A 13,235-nucleotide genomic window follows, 5' to 3' on the forward strand; every position below is an offset into this window, starting at 1 on the left:
AGGGCATGTACCTCGGTTGCAGTTTGTCCCTGGCCCTGGTTGGTCGTGCGGGTGGCAGCCACTCGATGTGTCCCTTTCACATCGATGTTTCCCTCTCTCTCTCTTCCTCTCTCTCCCTCCCACTCTGTCTGTACAAAAAATGGAAAAATGTCCTCTGATGAGGATTAAAAAAAAAAAGAATGCCCAAGAGGATTGCCCCAACAACTATTCTGTTGCTACCTTGTGTTAGGGATCTTCAAAGCACAAAAGTGATTCAGAAACTATACCTCTCTGAGGCTAATCCAAAGTCTTGGCATCTCTAAATGCAGTTAAAAAGTAAATATAGCAACCATTTATTAATGATAATTTTAGTATTAACTGGGAACTGTTTAATGGCCAAAATTAATTTATGGTTTGCAAGCCACCATAATAAGCACTTTACACTCATAGCTTATTGATGATTCTCTGAGGTGGATACAATTAATATTCGTATTTTACAGATGGAGAAGGCAGTAAGAGGTTAGGTAACTCACCCACAGTCACCACCTAACACATGGTGAATTCTGCATTGGAATCCAGGTGTCCCTCACTGGGAGCCTGAACGAGTTCCTGGGCTTCACAACCTCCTGGCTAACACCAGTAATGAATCAAGAAAAAAAGAGAAAGTGTAAAAAACATGTGATTCTAGATCAGAAAGCAGAGAGAACCAAAATTTGTGAGTTGAAAAACAACATGAGGAACACAAGGGAAATGGGAGCAAAGTGGGTGGACCTGAGAGGAAAGGACAAGCTGGGCGGAGCGAAGAGGAACGAGAAGCCCACTGAAGCTGCCTTCTTCGGGAGAGAGCCGACTCCTGCGGTTCTAAGAGATATTCTGGAACCCAGGGGGTTCACTTAAATAGGTTGCACCCAGAGAAGCAGCCAGTAATGGCTTTACAGTTAGTTCTCAAACATGGAAATAGGATGCCAAATTCAGCCGGCCTGGAATGAGGTTGAGTAGAACTCAAGAAAGTAGTCAGACTTACCAATGAACAAGCGTGTTTGAATAGCTGCCTTGTGCAAGTACACTGTGCAAAAATAAAATCTATAATTAGTCAATGTACCTGAATCTGTGGATTCATTAAAAACCTGTATTAAGCATCTACCAAATGAAAGACAGTATAGAAGGACTGAAGAGGATCTGAGGTAAAATACAGTTCTAAATTTTAACTGGTGTGTGTGTGTGTGTGTTTCTGCCTGTGTGTGCTTGTATGTGTAGGAGCAGAGGCAATAATATGAGACAAGTGTGCAATTGCTATCTTACCTGTATAGTAATGTAAGTGTTATAAAGGAGATGCAAAGAGACAAAATGCTGCAAGGATCCCCAAAATGGAGGGTACTAGCCCTGGCTGGTGTGGCTCAATCAGTTGTGCATTGTGCACCAAAAAGTTGCTGGTTTGATTCCTGGTTAGGGCACATGCCGGGGTTGTGGGCTGCATCCTGAGTAGGGGGCATGCAAAAGGCAGTCAATTGATGTTTCTTTCTCTCTCTCCCTCTCCCTTCCTTTCTCTCTAAAAATTAATAAACATATTTTAGAACTTGGAGGGGACTATTCATTTGGAAGACTGGGAACGATTTCCTGGAGAGATAGGTGTTTGAGGACAACTTTGAAGGATAGGCAGGATTTTCACAGGTGATAAGGCAGGACATGTGTTGTATTCCAGAAGACTCAGAAATAGTTGTTTGAAGGTGAATGTGCCCTTTGACTCTGGGCAGGCTTTTACTGAAATGAGATTTATTTTTTTCTCTTCCAAAAGTGAAGAATTGGATAATATCATCGAAAAGAACAAAAGCTTGAATAGGTAAGATTTAAAAACATTTTTTTTCTTGCTTTATTACTGAATCACATATCGTCACTTATGTTTTTTTAGTATTGAGCATGAGGACACACTTTCTGGGCTAGTGAAAATTATCCTACAAATTTTGAATAAAAACCTTGCAGAAATCATCATTTTATCATTATTATGAATGGTTATTACAACCTAAAGTTTCTAACGTTCAAGTGACTTTGATGTTCACACTCCATTTGTTTAGTGAAGTTGTTAAATAAATGACCAAATTTCTCTTTCTGAAATAATAATATGTTAGTATGTAAATGAGTTTTGGTTTGATCACTAAATGCTGTAACTTTAACCATTATAAAAAACACTTATTATCTTAGGTAGCATTATCTCCTTATTTTGAATTATTCATAATTACATACTTTAAAGATTATAAAAATTGAGGTTTGTGATAGAGGTATGTGGAATTTTGGTTATCTCTCTGTTACTTTGTATTCTAACACACTGAAGGGACAGTAACCAAAGAAAAGGAGAAACAAAGCAAATGTCAAATGGGTTAATTGACTAAGAGATGTGGTTTACATACCCTGATCTGACAACAATAATCCATCCACATGATTGACTATCGACAACTCGATTCAATTGGCTTCTTTTTAGTTTTCTCTATAAAGAGAAGAGGGTATTAGGTCATGAATCACAGACTCCATGGCCTATGGAGGCCAGGCAGGTGTGAATGGGTGAAGGGAGCTGACTGTATGAAACAGAGGGGAATGCCCTGTCCCAGGAGCCCTGCTGCTTCCCAGCTCCAGCTGATTGTTGCCCCATGAGGGTCTGAGCCTTGCAGGATGTTTTCAGGAGGTCCTGAAAGTTGAGGTTTCGGTATGTCGTGGCCATCTCGTCAGTATTGAATCACATTAAAATGAAAAACACTCCTTGAACCCAAACAACACATCTATGTACCTATTATAGGTTGTGTGTCCCCAATTTGTAACTTTTATTTTCTGTAAGATCCACTGCAATTTAAATGGTGAGTCTACGAAAATAACCGTTTAGAAGAAAGTAATTTCAAGTATTGTGACTCATCTTTCCCCACAAGCTTCTATTTCCTGTCTTAGATGTAAACTGGTCTATGTTTCTATAGAGTCAAGTATCTATTACTACTACTGACAAGGTTTTTTATTTAATACATTTGAAGAAATCAAGGTCTTGATGGCATCTTCAGAGCAACTCCTAGGGCAGAGCACATGGAGAAAAGGTAAGTGCATCTATCTCTAACCTGGAAATGTGACCTCCCAGAGTGCTTGTTTAATTCTTTCAGACATTAGCTGGAAGGGAGTTGTATCCTCTGGCATGATAATGAACCAGTATAAGGGGTAGTGCCCTCAGTATTGTACATTTAGTTCAGACATAATTGCTTAGAAGGATTTCTGCTTTTATTCACAGAGAATAAATGAGCAATTCATGAAGAGTGTTTATTGTATCTGACCTTTCAAGATACCACACAGTTTTATTTCAATATGCAGTTTTTTATTTGAATTTTTGTTTCTTTTACAGAGCCCAGAGCCTTGAGAGCCTCATCTTTCTGAATAGCCGGGCAAACAAAGATGGCAAAGGGTAAGGTCTGATTAAGACTCTTCCAAGCCTCATTGATTGAGTCCTGGACTGCAGGGGGAGACTGCGTGCTCAGAACAAGGGTCAGAAAGGCTGGTGGAACGGGCCCCCAGTCAGGGTCAGGAGATGGGTGCATATCTTGAAGCTGGCTCTGCCACCAACATCAATCTGGGTGACCCAGGGCAAATCACTTAACCTCTGGAGACCTCTGTTTCCTTATCCCATAAAACAAAGGCTATGACCTAGATGACCTCCAAGTTCCCTTTTAATCTAATGCATGGAAGAAATCTGGCGGATACATGTAGTGGACAATAGACTAGCTTATGAACTAAATATATTATAAGACATTTGAAACTGGGAGCATAGCCCTTTACCACTGAAATCTTTATGATATACTAAGGCCATTTTCAGTTGAAATCTTGATTGAGTCACTTCATATGTATATTTCAAATATTATTATAAATATCTCAAAGTCAAGAGCTATGCTTTTATTTATTTTATTTCATAAAAAGTGTTAATGAATGATCAGTAACTCAACTGATGGCATTTAAGTTATAAATTCTAGACGCTTACTGATGTACTTGAAAATTGACTTATGTTATTGATATTATTTTTTCATGTTGAAAGACACCAAACTCTCAACAGTGGCATTAAAGAAAACCCCAGAACAACCAAGAATGAAAAAGGGTAAGGATTTATGAGAGCTCTGTTTTTTTCCTCATGTTGGCTGTTCACCTTGGATTTAGTCAGTCCTTAAGTTTGCCTTCCTAACATAATAATTGTTTCTGTTGTCTTGGTTATCTTTGAGAGTTGTTTGTCTGTGCCAATCTGCATACAGAATGGACTTCGGCTTCCCACGCCACTCTTGGCAGGTGCATTCTTGACTTTCTCGAGCATAGAACACTGAAAGTCTGTTGGGTGCAAGTGGTTACGATAATAATCCCACCAGCATTGAATGCTTTTTAACAATTATAATGTACATATGCAAGGATTATTCCAGGTTAATTGTTTTCAAGTGGATAACAGGTGAAATGGGGGAAATAGTCAAGTCTCTGTAAGTGGTTATATAACCTGCAGGAAAAGATGAGGTTTCAGATATTTAAAAAATGAAGTTCAGAAAGTTCCACAAAAGTAGTAGAGCATAGGAAAAGTAGGAGGAGCATCACAAGTAATCATTTTGTGGGCTAGAAAGGAGGAGAAAAGAAAAGGGATTTGTAATGTGGGGATAATTTAGTAGCAACCGAGATTTAATACGGGAATGACTGATCCTGTTGGTGTAGTAGGGGGAGTTCATAGTTCCTTTCCTCTCTTCCTCCCCTCCTTCTTTTTTATACTGAAAGAAATGGAAATGCCAGTAGTCTTACCACAGTGGAATCAGAGATAGATGAAAATAGCAAAGGGAAATGCTTGGACAGTTGGGAACTTGAAAGGGATAAGTTCTTATATTTCATAATAGTTTTATGCTATTGGCATGTGAAAATTGTATTGGCTATGGTCATTTCATATAAAGTACTAGAGCCATCGTGAAGTAATTTCCACTCTTCCAAAATTACTTCAGAAGCTTGAACTTTTTATTAAAAATGACTTCTTTAAATATTCAGCGTGTTTAGATTTAAAATGTTGATCATCTAATTTCTACCCCTGATGTGAATGATTTTCATGTTTAAAGGAGACAGTGTCTCAAAAAATATATTAAAGTTAGGTTCCCACCAATTCACCCATTAAGGACAAAAAAAGAAAAAGCTGAGAGCTGGAGGGGACTTATGCTTTTAAATTAATTTAACCATAACTGGAGAATGATTAGGACCTTACTGTTAGGATATTTTCTATATCTCATCAGCATTTTGCATGAGTAGAGCCACTTGAATTAAGTATTTCTAAAGGACTCCTGATGCTTTAGGTACTGATAACATCTTACACCTGTTGTGAGAAATCTGCTATCCTTGTAAGAAATTGAATTGTTCTCTCTTTCTCTGTCGCTCTGCCCCCCACCGCCATGTTATAAAGAAACCAAAGCCTTGGAAGTTTTATCCAAGTTAATCAAAGGACTGACAAAAACGAGAAAGGGTAAGTAAAACTCCTAATTTAATGGGCTCTCTTTTTTTCACGTTAGCTTTTTACACCTCATTAGAAATGAGAGTGTTATGTTTCCCTCTGTCACAGATGAAGTTGCACATTTAGGCTTATTGGAGATAGTAGGCAGGCATAGGGTGAATGCTGTTTACATAGGACCGCAAGTTTGAGCTACATTAAAGTAAGTTCAGGAGCCCGGCTGGTGTGGCTCAGTGGATGAGTGTTGACCCATGCACCAAGAGGTCACCAGTTTGATTCCCAGGCAGGGTACATGCCCAGGTTGAGGGCCCGATCCCCAGCGGGGGATATGCAGGAGCCGGCCAGTTGATGTTCTCTTTCATGATGTTTCTGTCTCTCTCTCTTTCCTTTCCTCTCTCTCTAAAACAATCAATAAAGAAAAAAAATATTTTTAAATAAAGTTCTGGAAAACCTGCTATATAATTTCTTATTCTGTATCTTCTTAAAATGAGCCAAATTTTATATTGAAATTAAGAAGTATAAAGGACAGCCCTGGCCAGTTTGGCTCAGGGGTTAGTGTCAGCCCACGGACCAGAGAAACCTGGGTTTGGTTCCCGCTGAGGGCATGTACCTCGGTTGCAGTTTGTCCCTGGCCCTGGTTAGGGTCATGTGGGGGGCAACCAGTCGATGTGTCTCTCTCACATCGATGTTTCTCTCTCTTTCTCTTCCTCCCTCTCTCCCTTCCACTCTATCTGAAGATGAATGCAAAAATGTCCTTGGGTGAGGATTATATATATATATATAAAGGACAAAAATCACAAAGTGAGAGATATGTGAGCAAGTTGTTCTAAACCGACTTAAAACCAATGCTGCTGTGGGAATTAATAAAGATAAGCTAAGGATAACTACATGAAAGCTTTTTATCCTTAGCTCATCTGGCCCTGGAAACATCTGATACCCTTTCAGGGACATTCTTATTTATGTGGATTTCAGGTAAAATTCAGATGTGACCTAACTGGCATAACATTTCCATGGTTTTCCAAAGAAGTCAAGATCTTGAAACAATTATCCAAGCAGAAGCTAGAGCAGATAACACTAACAGAATGAGAACTGCTTTGATGGTTCTGAACCTTGGTCGTTTTCAACCAGATTAATTGTTAGATCTCAGTGATGTTGAGGGGTCACATCTTTTAAGTTTGTTTTCTCTCTTCTGTATCTGATCCCTACTGCCCTGGCCTTCACTGTGAAGAGTCCACAGTACATTTTATGTGAATTTACATTTACATGTAGCCCAATTAAATCCCAAAGATTAATTTAACTATATTATTTATAGGCAATTTTATAATAAAAATAAATTTAATATCAGTATAATTATTTTAAATCTAGAATTAATCATTAATAATTGTACACACACACACACGTACACACACACACAATACTTTGAAACTGATCTAAACATCTTTTAAAGAGATGAAGACCTTGATAGTGTTATTAAAATGAATCCCAGAGGAAGTGAAAATACCACTGGGTAAAACTTCTTAGTGATTAAGCTCTGATTTCTGTAAGTGACTATTAATAAGACAGAATGGTTTGTCATTTTAACTTTCCAAACATATTTTATTAGCATGGAATTGGAAAATAGCAATGGACTACATGACCTTCTCTCCTTGCTTTAAAAACAAAATCACTTATTTTTGAGGAATTGTTCCAATGTTGCCTTTTCTCCCAGATTTTGGACTTTGATTTGTTTTTAAGGATGAGTTACTAAATTGAATCCTTGTGTCCAATGAAAGCACAGTGTAGAACATATTTTCAGAGTAGATCTCCAAAATGACAAAGGTAGCCAAGCATGAGTTTGACTAAAACTTTTATAAATAAGCCTCCCTAAGGGTAGTGGTCTCAGAAGGCAGCCAGTGGAGGGGCTGGGCAAGTACACACACCTGGAGCAATGACATCCTCCTGCTGCTCTTCCAGCCTCGTGGACATGGCAGCAGTACTTAATCACAGTGTTTTCGCCATTCTCTGCTGTTCCTTGTGGGTTCAGGTTCTGTTCCTTTTGGTCTTACTCAATGAATTTTAATCGAGGGAACATATGTCCTCTGAGAAGTGAGTCATTAATTTTTCTGCCATCTAAAGTACTTTTTTCCCTCTTGTAACTCACCATAACCCAATTATTTTTAAAAGGTTTGAGTTCAGGGAATGGTTGAGTTTATATAAAAGCATATATTCTTTTTAAAATTTCCTTTTTCCTTTTATTGATTTTAGAGAGAGGAAGGGAGAGGGAGCGAGAGATAGAAACATTGATGAGAGAGAACATTGATTGGCTGCCTCCTGCATGCCCCACACTGGGGATCGGGCCCTCAACCTGGGCATGTGCCCTGACTGGGAACTGAACCGGCGACCTCTTGGTGCATGGGTCGACACTCAACCACTGAGCCACACTGGCCAACTAAAAGCATATATTCTTATTATTTAAAAATATTTATTATTAATAATGTTTATTAGTTTTAATGTTTTAAACTTATCATTATTATTCACATTACTCTTATTTAAAAAAACAGAATAGGAAATTATATGTGATTTCTTGAGTAGAAATTTATATTCTGACTGGATCTAGTATAGAACTCTATCTCATTTCAATGCTGACCATTTTGAGTATTCTTACAAGGTATATCTGAGGGCAAAGTTGATTTTGTTAAATAACAAGTTTCACATATACTTACGCATTTTGAGAACAAAAAAATCCCAAAAACATGTTTCTTGTTAACAAAAAAGGAAACTTACATGGTCTTTTGCTCAAGATATAAGAGAATTTTCATTTGCCTTTAGAGCTTGAAAAACTACGATGATAGAGAACTTGTATATTTACCACTTAATTTTTCCAAGCATTGCTCACTTGCTTAGTGTTTTATTTTAATACCACTTATTTCCTTACTCAAAGAAAACAAGACTTCAATGGGCATATTAAAGTGAATCCTGAAACAAATAAAAATATCAAGAGGTAAGACATTTAAGTCCTTTTCCCTCCCTTTGTCTGGCATTTGTTGGCATATTAACATTCTGAGTGCTTGCATTCAGGAGAGTAAATTGCAAATTAAGCCAAAACAGAACTCTCTTTCCCTGAAACATATCATATTAAGCAATTCTATACAACTGATACACAGAAATGATCTCTTGCATTTTGTTCTTAGGTGAAGTTTGCTGTCAGGTAGAATTTTAAATATTAAATGGGAATTCTGACTGAGCTCTTCTGAGCCATGATTTATTTCTTTGTATGTATGTATGTATGTATGTATGTATGTATGTGTAGTGCATCTATACACGGGGGGGCGGAGTGGGTTTACAGTTGTTTGTATGGAAAACAATACCATAATTAATAAATAATAATACAAGAATAAACTGTTTCATATACTCACAACTGTAAACCTACTTTTGCCCCACCCTGTACTATGTGTATGTGTGTATATATATAAGTGGTGTGTGTGTCTAAGTGTATGTGTATGTATTAATTAGGGTTACTTAATGAAGCAAAACCAGTAAGAGATAGATAGGTATAGATAGATAGATGGGGGAAAGAGAGAGAGGTTTATTCTAAGGAATTCGCTCATGCTGAGAAATCTCCAGCTCTGTATTTAGCCAGCCAGAGACCATGGTGTAGTTCCAAGTCCAGCTCTGAAGGCCTGAGCACCAGGAGCACAGATGGTATAAGTTCTAGTCCAAGGGCAGGAGAAGACCGATGTCACAGATTAAGCAGTCAGGCAGGTGAAGTCCCCTTTCACTCAGGCAGTTTGTTCTGTCAGAGCTTCAGTTGATTGGATGGGGTCTGGTCATGTTCGGGAGGGCTATCTGCTTTACTCAGTTTATGAATTCAAATGTTAATTTCGTCCAAAACCTCCTCACAGACACATGCAGAATAATGTTTAACCAAATACCTGGGCACTCTGCGACCCAGTCAAGTGGAAACGTGCAATTAACCATAACAATGTGTGCATATATAAGTATATGTGTGTTTGCGCATGCACGCACGTGTGTGTATCAGTAGTGTATATACATGGGTGTGTAAGTAATATATGTGTATATATATGTGAACTGTCTTCACATCTGTAGTGTATTTGCGGGTAGCATGTGTTATGCGTGTGAAGCATGGTGTGTAAGATGAAGAGCTTAACAAAATGTACTTCATTAAGAGTTCTCCTACCCGTGAATTGTCTAGTGATTCTGGAAAACTCATGTCCTCTGCTTTTTATTTTTTAAAAAGCAGATGGAAATAGATTTGAAACTGAGCTTGTTGGCATGTTGCTAAAAACAGTGTACCAAATAATTCCATGTGGTTTTAGTTGAACTCGTTTCCATTCAGTTAACTCAGGACATGATATTATTAGATTCTAAAATGTGTCACCATTGCCTGCAGGGCCAGTCTGAGAGCAAGGACTTGGCCAGCTGGGGCACTCACTGTCAGCCTGTCCTGTTCTCAGCAGCCTGGCTTGGTCAGAGGCCTAGCGATTTACACAATTTTGTAACCAACAGATTAAGAAGAAAGCATTGATTTCTTTGGCTAGTTGGGTGGTTCAGGGAGATAACTTGAGATAGTGAATGTGAAAAAGGAATCAAAAGACCTGAATTTAAATTCTGACTGTCACTGGCTAGCTGTCTCCCTGTGCCTCAATGTACTCATCTATAAAATAGGAAGCATAATACTATCATGCCTAGGACATACTAGATATAAGTAACTGTTAGCAGTAATAAAGATCAGGTGAATTATGTTTTCTTAATGACTTAGATACTGTTCAAATATTTAATTTACTTTGACTCTCTAAGAAAAATCCATGTTTTCCTTTCTAATTTCTATTAGAGTATTTCAAATCATCACCTGTTTTTTTTTTTTCCACATGTTGGTGTGTATGTGTGTACCTGCATGCCTGTGTATGACATGTGTGCACATATACACATGTTTATGGGGAATCATGTGTGTATGATTATGTGTGCAGTATTCTGTAGACCTTTAAAAAGTAAAATAAAATTATTTTTCCTCCGTTATTAAAAACTCTCAGTGTTATCTCATTCAAGTAGAATAAAATTTTAACCCTTAGCAATGGCCTTTTACTTACTCAATAAAGTTCAACCAAATTGATCCTTTTTCTCTTCCAGGCTCATTCCTGCCTCATTGACTTTAAGAACTTTGAAAGTTTCATAACCTTACACTGATATGTACTTTATGTAATATGTTCAAAGAGATCAAGGTCTTGGCCCTATAATGAAGGCAAATCCCACAACCAACACAAATATTACACGGGAGGAGTTACAATGCTGATTGTTGGGTTGTTCTTTTGAGTACTTAAATCTGGACATAGAATCCAAAGAATTATATTTCCAGTCACTGTCATTTAAAGTTCACATACTTTGTTTAAGCAAAAACCAACAAAGTGTTTTAAAAAATCAACAAGAGATATTCTGGAGTAGAATGGCTATTTCTGTTGGGTTAATTGCTTCATTGTTTGTATGAAAAAGGTTCAAAAATTATTTTTGCTGCTTTTAGCCTGGATATACACATTCTCAGACATTTGGATACAAGTAAAAACTTGAGTGAACTTCTGGTTGCTTCCAAATATCTGTATCTTTGATGTATACACGCAACCACAGAGAATTTATGATATGATCTTAGTAGGGCCACAGGGCATGGAGAAATGGTGAGAAAAGCAAAATTCCATTAAAATCAGAAGCAGGTCTATTAAAGGGTAGCAATAAAGTATTGATGTGTCTTCAGTGACTATGTTGAGTTTTATATTGCACTAAATATATTTTATATTTCATAACTCCATAGATTTTAATCTTTTTATTGTTTGTTGCCAACACAGAACTAGTCAAAAATTGTAGTTTTATCACACAATTATAAGTACCAGAAGCAGATACCAGGTTATAGATTACAGACTTTAACAAACTGGTATATTAATCTTATCCCATTGTAGAGAATAGCAAACTTGCTAAAGAATGCCTTTTACAAAATATGTATTCTCCAAAATTGATTTGAAAGTCTCACAGCACGTTGAAGTTTGATATTAAGAGGATGCCTTCTAGAATGTTCCAAGATACACACACACACACACACACACACACACACTATTTAGTGCACCTGGCAAAGGTTAAGAGTATAGCATTAAATCAGTCATTAAAGTAACAGAGGCCCAGTACAGCATTTGCTTCTGGCTTAATGGCTCCAAGATTAAAATATTGTGTTGCAGAGTCTCAGTGACTTTTAGAGATGTATATGCTTTTACATTCTCCTGCATAGTCACCTTTAACAATCTTCAACTCTTTGACATGATCTCAGAAAGTGTTTATACTATTTCTGAATTTTAATAAATAATTTTACCCACTTATATTAATCTCTCATAAATCTCATCATTTCTTTAATGTTTTAAAGGGGCCAGAGTCTTGACAATCTCAACAGAATGACTCCTGAAGTAAACAGAAGTAACTCAGGGTGAGAATTATGTCTTATTTTCCTTCCTTTTCCTTCTGCATCAATCTGTGGAAAAGCTGTGTTGAAAATCTTTGAATTGGGAACAGACAGTCTGGACTCCATTATTTGTCACATAGGTGCCTCGAACACACTGCACTTATGCTTCTTTAGTTTATAAAATGAGGAATAGCTTGGCCAGAGTGGCTCAATTGGTTGAGTGTTGTCCCATGAACCAAAAAGTAATGGGTTCAATTCCTGGTCAGGGCACATACCCAGGTTTCAGGCTTGATCCCCAGTGGGGAGCAGGCAGGAGGCAGCCAATTGATGTTTCTCTCTCACATCGATGTTTCTATCTCTTCCTCCCTCTCCCTTCCTCTTTCTGTAAAAAAATAAAATAAAAACAAAATTTTTAAAAAGGCAAATAAATTGAGGAATAATGTTTCTCCCTTTAAAGCAAAAATGTACCATAAATATAAATTAATAACAAAATAGAGTATAGCTACAGTGTTAGATGGAATATTTAGAAGGGCCAGGTGAGAGTGTTTGGCAAATCATTATATAATTCCTGAATTGATTTTTTAAAAACTCAATCTTGCCTACGTGTATGGTTTTATTTTGAGGGTAAATGAGAAACTGAGCTAGTGTGTCAATGATTTGTATACAAGTCAATTTTCTTTATACTCTTTTAAATGAAGGGCACAGACTGTTATTAATTGAAATACCAAAACTTAATAGTATACTTCATCTTGAGTACACGTATTCTTTAAATTAAACTACTTAGTTGATTTAATTTCATTTTTACTTTCTGTGTGTTTGTTTGCTTTTTTCTTTAAAGTTCCAAAGACCTTGAAAACCTCATCAAAGTAAATCCAAGAACAGAAAGAAGTGTGCAAGGGTAAGATTTAATAAGCTCTTCATTTTTGCTTTATGCTGACCAGTGCTGAAAATAGAATTCAATCATGACTTCAGTTTACTGACACTGGACTCGGTGAGAGTTCAAGAAAAGCCATGTAACCTCCACAACCTTGTATCTAAAATGTTAACAATTTTGGTCAATTCAGTGAAGCGTTGTTAATCCAGGATGGATAGGATGCTTTTATTGCTTGATTTGTTTATTTTCCTTAAGCAGAGGGATGGCACAAGAGAGGGAAAGAGAACTGGACTGGAGCCCGTAGCTGTGAGTCTAGGCCTGGGTCTGCCCTCACTAGCTGTGCGAACAGGATTGGTTACTCCCCCTGTTTGGGCTTCAGTGTTCTCATCCTCAAAGTGAGGAAGTTGGACCAAGTGCTCTCTGGTTACTTCAAACACTAATTTCGTGTACTGTGTCCCAGTAAG

General features: G+C 37.4%; 1 protein-coding gene across 1 annotated transcript in view; it reads left to right on the forward strand.

Moving 5' to 3' along the window:
• SCEL (sciellin) overlaps nucleotides 1-13,235 on the forward strand; it is a 114,158-nt gene that overhangs the window by 65,798 nt on the left and 35,125 nt on the right. The window contains exons 13-20 of the mRNA XM_036249981.1: nucleotides 1,775-1,819; nucleotides 2,994-3,053; nucleotides 3,353-3,412; nucleotides 4,037-4,096; nucleotides 5,417-5,476; nucleotides 8,382-8,441; nucleotides 11,862-11,921; nucleotides 12,736-12,795. Of these exons, the coding sequence (XP_036105874.1) occupies nucleotides 1,775-1,819; nucleotides 2,994-3,053; nucleotides 3,353-3,412; nucleotides 4,037-4,096; nucleotides 5,417-5,476; nucleotides 8,382-8,441; nucleotides 11,862-11,921; nucleotides 12,736-12,795 (465 nt within the window). The remainder of the gene's footprint in view (nucleotides 1-1,774; nucleotides 1,820-2,993; nucleotides 3,054-3,352; nucleotides 3,413-4,036; nucleotides 4,097-5,416; nucleotides 5,477-8,381; nucleotides 8,442-11,861; nucleotides 11,922-12,735; nucleotides 12,796-13,235) is intronic.

This window comes from Molossus molossus, unplaced genomic scaffold (assembly GCF_014108415.1).
Source record: "Molossus molossus isolate mMolMol1 unplaced genomic scaffold, mMolMol1.p scaffold_m16_p_9, whole genome shotgun sequence".
NCBI classification, from domain to species: domain Eukaryota; kingdom Metazoa; phylum Chordata; class Mammalia; order Chiroptera; family Molossidae; genus Molossus; species Molossus molossus.